The sequence below is a fragment of the Aquarana catesbeiana genome, linkage group LG05 (genome assembly GCF_042186555.1).
Source record: "Aquarana catesbeiana isolate 2022-GZ linkage group LG05, ASM4218655v1, whole genome shotgun sequence".
NCBI classification, from domain to species: Eukaryota; Metazoa; Chordata; class Amphibia; order Anura; family Ranidae; genus Aquarana; species Aquarana catesbeiana.
In genome coordinates, this window is record NC_133328.1 from 45494213 (window position 1) to 45510102 (window position 15890).

Consider the following 15890-nt stretch of genomic DNA (forward strand, 5'->3'; position numbering starts at 1 on the left):
ATAAAAAAGTAGAAATCTTTATTATATAATAAATTAAAAATGCTGGTCTATACAATCCATATCCTATTCAGATAATGAATATCAACTCCTGCTGACCTCACAGGGAGCAGAGGTTACTAAACACTTATTGTAAAAATTGCATATCCACCAAAATCTTCCAAAGCGTTTCAACAATCCGTATTCTTGTTCAGAGGACAATAGGATGGGAGCAATCCTATATACACAATGAAAAAAATATGGCAAAGAGTATATAGATTTCACTAAATTGCAAGTAGTAACAATATCCATGCATCATTTATGTAAACATATTAGACTTACAAAAATGAATAGTAGCATGTCCCATTTGGGTCCCGGCTTTAAGATGGGCTCAACAACCCACAAGGGATCAGTGGTCATCAGGTGAGGACAACCAGAGCAAGTTCCGCCATATATGTCTAAGGGTGAAGATGGTATATCACTAATATATCATGCGTACCAGATATTTTAATACAAAATCCATTGAGGAGCTTTCCCTTCACTCTCAGCCTAGTGATACTGTGCGATGCTGTGGATTGACTTCCCTGGTTCGCCTCTCTCTAGTACACTCTTAATATATTCCTTTGGAGACTTCAGTAGTGTTTGTGAAAAGTGACACTGTCTTCCTAGTGGATCCCCAAAAGTAATCTATGAAACATATACTCCATGGAGTCCACTTCACAGCAATGCCCTGAGTGTTACCAGGACAGAAAGTGAGAACTCTTCTCAATGGGGACATAGACTATACTAAAATCCTGGCATCCTTTCATGCTGTCTTGAAAACTACAAAAAAATTGAATGTTTTGACTAGAGTTGGTCTTTAGTTGTAGTTACTAATTAGTGTCTGATTTTATTATCAAAACGGTTTTCCTTTTGGGACCTTTTTTTTTTTTTTTTTGTAGAGCCCTGCAAACAGCCTGTAATATTAGTTTAGACTGGTCTTCCAATGCATTATGAATGTAAGAACTGTTGCTTTACCAAGCATGGCCAAATTTGCTCTAGTATGGAAACAAATCCTTCCTGATCCCCCAAGAGGCAATCAGATATTCCCTGGATCAACTCTAAATCATAATATCCAGTTATATTAAGTGCATTTAGGAAAGAATCCAGGCCTTTTTTAAAAACAATCTACTGAGCTGACGAGAAGCAGCTCTTGACAGTCTATTCCACATTTTCACAGCTCTAACTGTGAAGAAGCCTTTCCATAATAGGTCCAACTTGAAAGAAATGTAGTGTAAATATAACCGTGCAGATCTAATATTTTATGTCTACAGCATGAAAGAACAATAGGGTACTGGCTGAAAAGGCCTCTCCTCCCACCGTGGTGACCAGGCATGATTTGTTCCATTCAAAGGTTTCCTGCAGACAGTCCCATCATCTTCTAAATTACATGATTTTGTAATGTTTGTTAGTAACACAAGCTTCTAGCTAGGTATCATAGACGAAGCAAGAGTAATTGTGTTTTTACTTCCCACTCTGATACACTCTTAACAAAAATGTGATTTTCTTGACAGAGTTGGTGGCTGGAGTACCAAAAGGAGATCAAAATTTCGGATATGTATGTATTTTTAATTTCTTTCTTGGTGTAATATTCAGCCTCTGGGCACATCGTACTTGACTTGACCTATGCTGGTTTAAGCCCATAACGCATTTCAAAGGAATTCAGTGAGCTAATGCAGTATCTACCAATCACTGATTTGCTTTGTGTGCTTCTAAGGATCCCTCAAAACTAATAGTAATAGGCGGAGTATGGTGAGCTAAGTCAACCCTTGATTTTTATGTCTTGGACAGTAAGCTTTCATGCTATAATTCTTGACTGTTATGCCCACCTGGAAGTTTTGAGTGTTTTAACCCAACATTGCGAGATCAAACTTCTCCTGTTACATTCTTTATAATAAAAAAATATTTAAAAAAACATCGGGGAGATTGGGAACCCCTCATAGTGACCACCGCAGGTGTGCAAACTCAGTCAGGAACTGAGAAATCAGGGATATCACCAATCCCCGAGAGATATAGGGGACATGGGGATGGATTAACTCTCCATCTTCTACCAAAAAAGTAAAAGTAATGTTTTGTGTGGACTCAACTGTGAGGATGGCTGATTTTTGACTATTCTAATTTACAGCTCACAATCCTAATTATGCTCTCCAGAACACCAGAATTACAATGTAATATGGGTTGACTTTGGCCATCATCTACTATTCATTAGTTACATTTGACTATCCAATATATCAATCAACAACACATTGATAACCTGATGTATTTTTTCTAGGTCTCCATCATTGACTCCAGTCAGATGATCTACATTTACAATTTCACAGGTGAACAGGTAATATTCAACATATTACGTGTAGGTGTTCTATGTGTTTATAATTACTGTTTTTTAAATTTAAAGTGGTGTTCCGGCTGAAATGATACTTTTTAAATAAAAATACCCCTATAATACACAAGCTTAATGTATTCTAGTAAAGTTAGTCTGTAAACTAAGGTCTGTTTTGTTAGTTTATAGCAGTAGTTTGTTATTTTATAAACTTACAGCAGGCCGTGGCCATCTTAAGTGTGGGCATCTGAAGCCAGACTGTATTTCTTCCTGGATCTCATCCTTGCAGATCTCGCACATGCTCAGTGCAGCACAAGCAGTGTAATAGGTTTCAGGTCAGGTTTCCATAGCAACGGCAGTGTCAGAGGAAGTTGCCGCCCCTTCTCAGAAGGCATTGCAAACAGGAAATGATGCGATGGGCCATGGCCAGGGAGGAGGAAGTGAAAAATGAATACAGCAGATAAACAGTAGGTGCTGAGAAAAAAAATTTAAAAATATCCAATTCGTTTACAGTGCACAGTTTAGTGAGGGATGCTGAAGTTGTAAAAGTGGGTGCAACTCCACTTTAATTAAGAGAAATGACTACCCAAATATGTAAAGAAATTAATCAAACATCAAAATTATTTTAAGTAACCATATTTGTGTGATAACTTTGCCATTTTATGCTGTTATTTCACCTGTACAATTAAGTCCTTGGTATTTGCTGATTTACTTCTGCAAATGATGCTTCCTATAGCTTAGTGAATGAGACTTACATTGCTGCTCCTAGCACAAAAGAAAACCAGTCCATAGAGAAATACAGGTGTGGTCTGTAAATTCTGAAAGATTCAGTTGCAAACTACTTTACAGTATTTCCTTCAAAACTTTGAATACCTGACCAAGTGTATACATGCAGATATGGATTTCTGAGCATAATTCAAAAGAATAAAATTGTTACCATGGCTCTACCTCCATATGAAATAGATCTAGGTGGAATGTGTATTGCAGTACCATAAATCAATAAATACCATCACTCCCCTATATTCATCATAGGAAAGGAGGGGAGTGTGGTCCTAGATTACCAGCAGCATATAAGGTCCACAAGAAATTCGTCAAACAGGATCAACCAGTATTGAAAAAATACAAAAAGCTTTATTAGAACATTCAAAATATAGTAAACTTCACCTCCACCATATCAAACAAGTTAAAATATTACATTGTCAAGGGACACAGGTAGCTACCATGGACACTCATCCATCCACATGCATGCATATAAATGTAAATGATTATTTGGCATCAGATCCCAAGTCAAGGAAATAATTACAGGTCCTCAATTAGCAGTTCCGGTCTTAATAAGATCAATGTAACATTCAATGGGTCAATTGAATTAACCCTGATATTTAACCATATAGGTATGCAGTATGGGACAGTCCTGGTATGGTCTCAAAGTCCCTGTAAGAGGTCAATGAGTTAATGGATAGCACAATTCCATATATATATGTATAGATGACTTGTGTATCAAGCAATTAGCTGAGATCGGGAAGGCTGCTGGGATTGGGGGCTAGCGTGAATGGCGTAAGGAAATGCTGCGGAGTGTAGTCGGTGTGGGGGTGAGTGTGGATACAGATATCAATAAACAATTCCAATGAATCTCACCATTCCCCAACACTCCTGTACAAAGCCGAACAGCATCAAGTTGTCCCAGTGTTCACAGAGGGGAGTATCCAGCAAGGACTCCCTGCACGCTGCAGCGTCCTGGTATCCAGTCTACTTAGTCCACTTAGAAGAAAGGCTAGTTCCCAGGATGTAATGGAGTGTCCATGAAGTCTCGTCTGTGTCCAGACATCAACAACGTGATGATGTCACGTTGACACGTTTCACTCGTCAGGCGAGCTTCTTTGGGGCGAGAATAGTTATGGATTTCTGTCTTTTCTTCTGGTCTTTATACTTATTCCGGGTCAGTAACTATTAAAGCTGAACTTCTGTCAGACAGTGTAATGCTGTGAGGCACAGCTGTGTAAATCTCAGAACTTGATGGACATTAAAATCCTTTGGCAGGTAAAACAGTCACCAGATTGGATTTAGCTTTAAGGCCTCATGCACAATGGGCATTTAGACCTGGTCCATTAGGCTCTGGTGTTTAGGTGCAGCTGGAAAGTGCAGGTACACTATTCAGCTCCATTGCCAACAGCCTATGAAAGTCTATTAGAGGCTGACAGCTGCTACTACTGGACAGTGCGCTGAACAGTACTTACATTTAGTGCAGTATGCGGCCAGGGACATTCATCCTGGGCACATACTGCAATAAATGTAAGTACCACTCGGTGCACCACCAAGCCTTGTCCAGCCACAGCAGCTGTCAGCCTCTTATAGACTTTTATAAGCTGTTGGCAATAGAGCTGGACAGTGAGCCTTTACCTTCCATCAGCACCTAAACACCAGAGCCTCTCCAGCCCATATCTCCTTCCCATTTTCTGACCATAAACCCTGGTTGGATTTCCACCTGCACACATTTTTTTTTAATCTTAATACATACTTTTTTCAAGCAGTCTTCAGGTCAGTTCTGATATATCATAGAGGTCTGTCTACCCTTCTCCATGCTTCTTCAGCAGTGGGCAGGTCCTGGGTCCTTAATGCTGCAGAGGATCTTCCTTTGAGTCCAGGGTGGCCTGATGATGTGTCCTTCACACCCTCGGCTTACAGGAAGTGGTTCAAATGACACCAGGCAGCTCAGAAGAGGAGCTGGGTTGGACAACTGGAGAGGTTAGTCTATAGAGCTGAATACTGCATTTTTTTTTTGTTTAACAAAGCCTGAGCTTTTTCACATTAAGGGCCGGTTCCCATGGTGCGACATCGGATGTGATTTGCACCGCACTGCAGTGCAAATCATATTCGATCTATGTGCAATGCGATTTCAGACATACAGATGGTATGGCTGAATTTGCGTCACATTCGGACAAAACTCGCACAGGACCCTTATTTTGTTTCGCAGCAAAATTGGATCGCATGGGTGTTCACATCCATGCAATCCGATTCCTGTCAGAATTTGCAGTTCGCACTATGATATGCTAACTGATTTGGGGGTGTCATTAACTTTCAGTTGACACTCCCAGCAGTTCTCATAGGGCAGTGTGAACTGCCGCCGGGAGACATGCCATGCGGGAACCCGCAGTGGATTCACAGGGTTCCCGCATCGCTGCAGTGTGAACCCAGCCTAAAGGGGAACTAAACTCTCTCAATCAGCATTATTTTTAATTCTTATACTGTCAGAATTGTCTAAAAAGCAGGAGGGTATTTTATAGTTCACTTGTTTTAAACTTTTTTTTTTTTTACATTTCTCAAGTTGCTTCCTGTTTGGCCTAGACCAAAATTATGTCACACATCCCAGGTGTCTTGATGGACATTTTTTTTTCTTTCATCTAGAGGAGGAGAGGAGGGACTTTCTCAGCTAAGCACACCCTCCTGTCTGCATTCTTGAGCTAAGGGCAGATGGATTCCAGGAAGTAAATGCTACATGAATCATCTGCCCTTACTCAAAATGGCAGTGGCTAGAAATGCTAGGGGTGTGTGTATGGGGGGGGGGGTTAAAAAGTGATTTCTCAACAAAATAAGGCATGGAGACTTGGATATAAAATAAAATCTGGCATATAAAATCTTAAATTTAAGATTTTATATGCCAGTCATTTTTGCATGGTATTAATTTAGCGCAACTTTTTAATTTTATTTTTGATTACTACCATTAGATATTAGATGGTTTATTGTTGCGGCTTTGGTTTTTAGGAGTTATAGTCTGAGCGCGGTATTCCTACTTATTTAATACTATGGAGACTTGGATGGATGGGCGAGTATGCTTTAGGGTCGGTTCACACTAGGACGACTTGTCAGGCGACCTAGCCGCCTGACAAGTAGCGTCCCGTTCTGTACAATGGAACCGTTCTAATCGGAGCGACGCAAGTCGCTCCGACTTAGAAAAAGGTTCCTGTACTACTTTGGGGGCGACTTGCATAGACTTCTATATAGAAGTTTTTTTGCAAGTCGCCGCCCCTGTCGTGTCCAGGTCGCCTGAGGCAGTCGCGCTGCAAGTCGTGCTGCCTCAGTGTGAACCGGGGCTTAATATTAAAATTAATTAAAATGCATTTTCAGTTTGTGGTTACCAGATATAGTTAACTTCTGCTTTAAAATAGTAATAAATGTTGCAGTCAGGCTTTAGCTAGCATTTTCGGAATTTCAGCAACAGCAGCTCCTGTATTTCTCACATAATGGGATTTCTTTAGCAATCACATTAGTGCTAAAACAAAAAGGTGCTTTTAAAAAAAATCAATGAAAAATATGTCTCGGTGGATTATTTTTGCCAATAAAAACCATTTCTCTACAAGACCTCTCATTGCTTTGAGTAAGTCATCAACGGCAGGATTAGCTTGACCTAATCACCTCCATTTTGTATATTGTCAAGTCTCAGTGTTTGGCCTTTGTAAATGATGCGTGTTAAGATTCAACTCACTGTTTAAAGAGTTCAAGTAGATATTGGATATTTACGGATTCCTTCCCCATTAAAGCGATGTTTGATGTCAGGATGCCAATACTTTCACAGTTATACAAAGTTGGCACAGGCCTTGTTCAAACCTTTCAATGTGTTTCCCTCTCCAGATGGCTTCGTACTTCGGATATACAGTTGCCGTGTCTGATGTAAACAGTGACGGGTATGTTAACACTAACCCCCAGTGTTTGGGTAATTCGTAATTACCACCATGAAGAATGGCGTTCTCACCGAATTCTGCCACTTTACTGCTTTTCTTTTCAAGATTACCCTTGGGGAGGGGAGCGTGCCTGAAATCTCTTTACATTACCTCAAAAATAAATACTCAGTTTAACGCTTATGATTTCATGCTATGCATTGTAATCTGCTGCATGTTTTGGTGTTAAATAAAAGTCAGCTGAGTAGGGAAAAGAGAACATGGAAAACAAAAAGGAAAGATTAAAAGGCAAACTTCAGAGAAAGGCAGGCCAAAAACAGGCTTTGTAGGCAGGACTTTTTTTTCAATAGGCCCACCTGTCAGCCTGGTACCAGGCAAAGAAAAGTACAAACTGGAGTTTAAGTGGTTCTAAAGTCAAGTTTTTTACCTTAATCACTTGCCTACTGGGCACTTTTACCCCCTTCCTACCCAGGCCAATTTTGAATGACAACTGCACGTTCATGCAACACTGTACCCATATGAGTTTTTAATCATTTTTTCCACACAAATAGAGCTTGCTTTTGATGATATTTAAATCACCACTGAGTTTTTTTATTATTATTTGTTAAACAAACGATAGTTTCTGTATTTTTCTCCTTCACTGATGTGCGTTGATGAGGCTGCACTGATGGGCAGGGCCGTCTTAATAGCATCATGGGCCCCTGGGCAAAGTAATGCACTGGGGCCCAGGGGCCCCAATTTATGCACCTACTCTCTAGACTTAGTTGATAGAATAAAACATATATTTGTTAGTACTTTCAATAAAATTTTAAACAATGTAAAAAGCATTTGATAAATCAAAGACTAATCAACACAAAGGGCACAGTACAGGGGTAGAGGCAGAAGGGCAGAGTACAGGGGGGGGGCACAATACTGGGATCAGGAAAGCACAGCACAGGTTCCAGGATGCTGCTCAGGAAATGGCCTTCCTGGGACAGTTTAGTAAAAAGCTTGACTGGTCTGGCAAATCCGGGACAGTTGGTATGTATGATGTAATGCAAGACTATCATGGGGCCCCCTATGCACCTGGGGCCCCTGGGCAGTGCCAAGGGGGTGCCCATGCATTAAGACAGTCCTGCTGATGGGCACTGATTGGCTGCACTAATAAAGGATAAGATAGGCAGCATTGAAGGGCACTGATGAGCAATGATAGCTGCACTGATAGGCACTGATGGGCATTAATTGGCTGCACTGATGAGGCATAATTGAAGGGCACTGATAGGATGCACTGATGAGCAATGAATGGCTGCACTGATGGGCACTAATAGGCAGCATTGAAGGGCAAAGATAGGCGCCACTGATAGGCAGCACTGATGAGGAGGCACTGATTGATAGCACTGATGGGCACTGATTGGCAGCACTGATGGGTACTGTTGGGGCTGCACTGAAAATCAGGACACTGATGTCCCCCTTTATACTAGCTGGTTACTGGCTCTCTCCTCCCCTCACACTGTGACATGCGCGGTTCTGGGAGGACATCATTAGGCACCCTCCCAGAACTGGACGACCACGCTGTAGCCGTCATTCAGCTATAGCGTGGTTGGCAAGTAGTTAAAGTAGACGTTCACCCAAAAACTAAGGCTAAACCTACTCACAGCCACATTCTGAAATTAACCTATCCAGCCCTGCAAAGAAGAAATCACTATACATCCCTTTTCTGAAGCCGATCCAGTCCGGTCTCCAGTGGCGGATGCTGTGTGCAGGAGAGAACTGACAACAGCTGTGAAATGCCTGGGAAGTGACATCACCCATAGAGTTACTATGGGCAGTGGCGTTACTAGGGTTGGTGTCACCCCCCCTCTCAGTATAGACCCCCCCACTAAGTACAGCTCTATCTCCCACATTATAGATCCCCCTCCCTCAGTACAGACCCCCCACTAAGTACAGACCCCCCTCCCTCAGTACAGACCCCCCTCCATGAGTATAGACCTCCCCCTCAGTACAGACCCCCCTCCCTCAGTATAGACCTCCCCCCTCAATACAGACCCCCCTCCATCAGTATAGACCCCCCTCCCTCAGTACAGTCCCCCCTCCGTCAGTAAAAACCCCCCTCCCTCAGTACAGACCCCCCTTCATCGGTATAGACCCCCCTTCCTCAGTACAGACCCCCCTCCATCAGTATAGACCCCCCATCGTCAGTATAGACCTCCCTCCCTCAGTACACACCTCCTCTGTTCTCCGTTTCAGGGGCGAATCAGGTCCGCATTTGTGCCTGAATTCGGACCTGAAACAGAGCCAAAGACGCACGGGACCCTTTTCCAGTGCGAACCGTGGCCACTCAAGAGTTGTGTGGATCGGCTACATTGAGAGCCGGTCACAGTCTCCTATCATTCGAATTGGATGTGGGGGAACCCACATCCAATTCACATAAGTGTGAACCCAGCCTAAGTGATTAAATCAGCTGCTGTAAGCTGAGGGTTTAATATCACTTTAAGCTGACCATACATGGCTTGAGTTTTTCTCATTCAGTTTGTGTGCTGAGCGAGAGAAAATCTATCTATTCCCCCATCCACATTAATAGCCTGAATACAGTGGCTGCCGAACAGTGACTGCATCTGATAGGATGCATTTGCTCTTTAGCTGATAGTTTTTCTACAGTCAACAGAACAGAATAGGATGAGGGGTTGTCAATTTTAATATATACACGAGCACACAAATATTAAACTTTAAATTGAAAACCAAGTAAACAATTACAAAATGACAATGGATCTCCAGATTACTATGGGTTAGCTAAAGAGACAACATAGCAGAAGCTGACTGCCTCCTGCCCCTCTTTGTCTAACTGAAACCTCTGACGGAGCCATCTGATTACTGACAAGTCAGTCCCCTGTGTCATTTTCTTATGTGTCTAAATTTCTGCTTTATTTATTGAGTTCTGTAAGCAACGGGTCCCTTTTTTCAACAGAAGAATCCCTGAAAAATATGTTGTGAGGAGTTGGGATCCAACTAAAAATAAAAATATTTTTTAAGATGTTATTTTTTTTTTTTTTTTTTTAGTCCTGATCATAACAAAGACATATAGAAACCATGCACAAAATCCACTATGCATTCCCTTACAGAGTATTCATACAATTCTGTAGATTAAGCAGTAGGCAACCATCTTTTTTTTATTTTGTTTGGCGGACTGTAAAGCCAAAGAGAACCCTTGCTATCAATATTATGCAGAAACCATATTGTTTAGTAGTTTTCTCAGTGTGGCAGCGAGGGTGGAACCTGTATAAAAGATCCCCATGATCCACATGTGCCGAGGGTAGCATGATGTGCACATACAGCCCTGTTTAGAGGATTCCTGAGGACTAAACTTGTAATCCTGATTTTTTTACAGACTAGTCTCATGATTTTAGTATTGGCCTCTACTCCAAGTCAGCTGGATACATAAAAATTTCCACTGGACTTTTTTGGAATGTTGACAGTTATGCTAAACAGTGCATACCCCAATTGAAATTCACTAAGACACAGTGCAGAGCCCACAATGTTTGCGTTGACAGATCATGTGACCTTTAATATAGTTTGCACCCCTTCACCACGGAAACTTTTATTTTTAGAACAGAAATTATTACTTGGAACATATCATTTCTCTTCTATTGTGGAAACGTGTAAACATATATGTGTGTATACATTTCGAGGTATTAATCATTTTCATGGCTGAATAGTAGATGATTTGTTGGCTGCGGGCAGCCATTTATCATAATTCTATACTATATTGGAAAGGGTAAACATTTACACAATGCATATGTTTATGTCACATCATATACACATTCCCCCTCATAACGAATAGATTTTTATGATCTCTGTTATAGATGCTTGTGTTAAATTCCATCTGTTGTGAGAGCTGCCTGTGCATTCAGGGAGGTTAATGCCCTGTGTAGCTTATGCTTATTCGTGAACCCTGTAGCTCATTTGAAATAGTTATACATGTATACTATGACATATTTATCCCGAAACCAATTAAGAAAACCATTCACCAACATAAAGGGAAGGAGAAATGAAAGAATGGTGTAAACGTAAGTAAAAACAGTCAAACAGGTTGTCCCATGCAGTTTTCAAGCCATTGGCGTGGTCTTGGGGTTCCCAGTATGCACAGTGAGTAGCCACTTTCATAGCAACTGAACATGCAGTCTGAATAGGGCAGAGCAACCAGGGCCCCCCTGAAGTAAGTGGACTTTCTGCCCCCTTGGACTAATAGGTTTGTGCCTCCCTGCTACCCCAGTTGACTTGCTAGACTTACGTAGAAAAAGAAACTGTAAGCACAGAGATGGAGTGGCTGTAAACATATGATAGTGAACCAATAGTCATATAATAATACAAATCCATTAGTCCTTAAAGGATCAGTTCTTTAGATAAAGGGTGGCAGTTTTCCTCAGAGAGAGCCAGCTCTGTAAACAGATAAGGAGGAGGGGAAAACACAGGAAGTGCCACCTCAGTGTAGTATTAAAGCAAAGTTTTAATCACAAAGTATATATAACACTCACAAGATGGGAATTAATATCAAGCTCATCTATGTGATGAAGGTGGTAACTCTCCAGGCGTCCGAGACCATCATCCAGGCATCAAGGAGATGGCAGGGGATCCATTTAGGCAGTCCTGTGGCCACCAGGAAGTTGGCGAGAACCAGCGTGGAATGCAAGGAAGTGAAGTCACTGGAAGTGATCAGAAACCACGGAAAGACCGTCATAGATGGTCCAAATAGTCAGGCTATGCGCTCGGAGCTCAGCTCCTTCTACAGGCCTCCGAGCGTGTTTCCTGCCTATTCTGACCATCTAGAATGGTCTCTCCGTGGTTTCCGATCACTTCCAGTGACGTCACTTCCTTGCATTCCACACTGGTTCTGTCCGACTTCCTGGCGGCTACAGGACTGCCTAAACAGATTCCCTGCCATCTCCCTGATGCCTGAATGATGGTCTTGGACGCCTGGAGAGTTACTACCTTCATCACATAGATGAGCTTTATATTTATTCCTATCTTGTGAGTGTTATATATACTTTGTGATTAAAACTTTGCTTTAATACTACACTAAGGTGGTGCTTTCTGTGCTTTCCCCTCCTCCTGTCTTGCTAGACTTAACTGGACTTACACTTGTAGATTTTCTTTCAAAAACTCTTGTTTTCAGAACATTTAGTAAATCTAAGAGTTAAAGGGGCTGGTTGGACAATTGCTGTCAAACAGAGTGAGAAACATTGAAGGACAAGGATGGAAAATTTGTATCCAATGGTAACAAACAAGTTTCTATTCATTAAATTGTCTCCTGGCCAAAGTTAAGCCGACCTTGGAGTGCAACTTCGGTGCAACTTTGACCCAACTTTGGATGGGTACAACTTGGATATGACTTTGGCTTTGACCAGTGACAAGGGATAACTGCAACTTCGGAGGTTTAACATTGAAGTCTATGGCCCTCAAGCTGCATGAAAGTCAGACCAAAGTAGTGCATAAACTACTTTGAAGTTGCTGCAACTGAGAGATACAAGCCACATCAAGACTTAAGGCACACGATAAGAAAATCAGAAGTAAAATTTTGTACGATGAGTGATCGACCGATTATCTGATCATTAGTTTAGTGCTTTCGACTGCCGATTCTGACTTTTCGGTCAAAACCTGTACATTTAGAACCCGTGAGTAGAAGAGTACAGCAAAGTGGCGCCCTACCATATTACCAGCTCAGTTTTAGGTAAACAGGACAGTACACGGTACACGCTTCTACCAGAGAAATTAAACTCTAAGTCATAGGAGGTCATTAACACTTGTGTCTTAAAGAATCCAAGGTGCTTCAGCTTGTCGTGTCAGCACCAATCACAGGACCCAAAAAAAGCAACTAGCTCAGTCCCAATGATAATATACCGTCATAAGCAAAGGAAGACACAAAAGAGGTCAGATAGGGCAATACTGTTAAAACCAATATGTTTATTGTGTAAAAAAGGTACTCACAAAAGGAGAAGACTTGGGGTACAGCAAGTAAGTACCACCACACTCACCCGGCGGGTATGATAATGTCACCGATACCTCCACCCAACGCGTTTTGTCATAACAGATGTCAGAAGACTGGACTTTTTCCAGTCAGGGGACAGTTGTAATGAAACATGTTGGGTGGAGCTTGCAGTGATGTCATCATACCTGCCGTGTGAGTGTGGTGGTGTTGTGGGAAGAGCTGACACTCTGACACTGAATTGGAATACCATGAAGCACAGCACTTTTACAGACATTTTATTGCACTTAAACATTTGTGAACCTTTATTTAAGCATTTGTTGCACTTAACGTGGATGTAAACCCTCACATATACCCAGTAAAGTGAATAGCCTAAGATGATACACAAAGATTAAACAAATCTCCAAACATAAGTTTTACATGTACAGTATATCTGCAGTTTTCCCTTTTCTACACTCTTTGAAAAGTGCAGATCGTGTTAGAAATCTTTCTTCCTCATTCAGCAGAGGGTGGGGAGTCTGGGCTTACACTGTGTGAGAGCTGATTGGAGGAAAGGCACCCCCCCCCCCCTCCACATACACATAGGAAGATGAATGAAGGAACATGCAGATCAGTATTCTGAATAGACTAGCTCTCCGCTAATCTACCTCTAAGCTCCCTCCCCAACACACATTTTCAGCTACTGTTATCTCATGTGTTGGAGAACTTGTCAGAAGTGACTCTGCTGATAACAGAGGAACGGAGTACCAGTGACAAACAGCACTCAGAGCTTTAGAGAGAGATAAGTAAACACTACAGATATATGTGCTTAGGTCAGATGGGGTTTACAACCATTACAACCTTTAATTTGGATATTTTTTATAACATTGTATTGCACATATGTTTTATGACTGTTTGCGCTAGTTTTATGTGATGCTTTATATTGATGGTCTGACTCTTAAAGGGATAGCGCACCTCTTTTTCAATAAGAGAGAAATTTGGAGAAATTTGCTGATTTATTCTTTTGAAAATGATAGCTGCCTGGCTGTCATGTGGTTGATTTGGGTCACTCACCTGGTTCTAGTATAGGGTTAAAAAAAAATTCTGACTGTTATCTGACTTCTATTTGCTGCATGCTTGCTCCTAGTCTTTATTTCAGATGTACGTATGCATTCTGAACCCAACCAAAGATAGCATTTTCAGAAGAAAACCCTTCAATGATAGCACACCATTATATTTTACACCACTCTATAGATGATTTTGGTATAAATCAAGCTCCAAACAAGGCCAGATCTGGTTAATGTAATTGTCAGATTTCACCAGCAGCTTTGAACACCCTCATGGCAGTCATGCACAGCCCAAAATAAGTAAGAGATGGACAGATTTTAGTGTCACTTCTAACAATCATGGCATATAGGAGTAAAAATGTGCAATTGTCTTTAATCTATGAGCAAAATGTTTACACTTGCATCATTCTAATTCTACTTGTGTGTTGTGCAGGTTGGATGATGTCCTGGTGGGGGCACCGCTCTTCATGGACCGAGAATTTGAGAGTAATCCAAAGGAAGTGGGCCAAGTTTACCTCTACTTGCAGGAAAGAGCTCTTATTTTTAAAGATGCCCAAGTGCTGATGGGGACTGAAGTGTTTGGAAGATTTGGCAGTTCAATTGCAAACCTAGGGGATTTAAATCAAGATGGATTCAATGGTAAGAGTATCTTTCTGCCATGAAACAGCCTAATTGGGCTAAAAAATAACAAATGATTTTACATTGGCGCTGATATCTCTGTGTAGCAAGATCTTAGACAACAACTTAATGTGGTTTTAATGGCATTCCCTGCTTTAAGGTAAAAAATGTTCCAGTACTTAAACATTTTTTTCAATTTGCTGCTTAGTCACAATTAACATTTTTAGATGTTTCTATAACAGCAGATCTTCAACTTTTGAGATCAGGTCCACTTTAAGGACTCTATTAGAAATAATGGTACTTTATTTATTTACTTTAGGTGTTGTACATTCAGCAATCAAGAGAAATTATATTGCAACCATGTAAAATATAAGAAGTTTATGGTACATAAACTTCTTATATTTTACATGGTTGCAATAAAATTTCTCTTGGTGCCGTCAAAATCCCATCCATTATTTCTTGTATTAGTACTGTTTCTAGGGATGTGGCATCATGGGAAAGGGGGAAACTGTCTGTCATCATTTTCTACATTCAGCAATCAAGATTAGGGTAAGAATAAGTGTTAAGAGTTATGTTGTAGACCTAAGCTACAGTTAAAGCACCACTGTTGTAAAGAATGCTGCATACTAATAACTGTATGTGGTTAATACATGTAATGACTGTACTTAGTATATTCATTATTTTATATTTTTGCATGACTGTTCAGCAAAAGTGGTAGCGCCATAAGTTGGAACAGTGACAACTCGTCCATATGGGGCGCAGAAGCCGCTGCCCCCCTAATCCAATGCCTCCAGCCCCTAATCTACATGCAGGGCATCAGACACATGGATTACAATGGTTTTCTTTTATTATTTTTTTGTTAGAAGCACGCGATTAGAGCCAGTGGCTTTAATTATAGTTCCATAGTTACATAGTAGGTGAGGTGGAAAAAAGACACAAGTCCATCAAGTCCAACTCATGTGTGTGATTATATGTCAGTATTACATTGTATATCCCTGTATGTTGCGGTCGTTCAGGTGCTTATCAATTAGTTTCTTGAAACTATCAATGCCCCCCGCTGAGACCACCGCTTGTGGAAGGGAATTCCACATCCTTGCCGCTCTTACAGTAAAGAACCCTCTAGGTAGTTTAAAGCTAAACCTCTTTTCTTCTAATTTTAATGAGTGGCCACAAGTCTTGTTAAACTCCCTTCTGCAAAAAAGTTTTCTCCCTATTGTGGGGTCACCAGTATGATATTTGTATATTGAAATCATATCCCC

At 41.1% G+C, this 15890-nt stretch overlaps 1 protein-coding gene across 1 annotated transcript in view; it reads left to right on the plus strand.

The window, feature by feature from the left end:
* ITGA8 (integrin subunit alpha 8) overlaps positions 1-15890 on the plus strand; it is a 239603-nt gene that overhangs the window by 95414 nt on the left and 128299 nt on the right. The window contains exons 9-12 of the mRNA XM_073629668.1: positions 1530-1573; positions 2288-2344; positions 6962-7014; positions 14447-14652. Coding sequence (XP_073485769.1) covers positions 1530-1573; positions 2288-2344; positions 6962-7014; positions 14447-14652 — 360 coding nt within the window. The remainder of the gene's footprint in view (positions 1-1529; positions 1574-2287; positions 2345-6961; positions 7015-14446; positions 14653-15890) is intronic.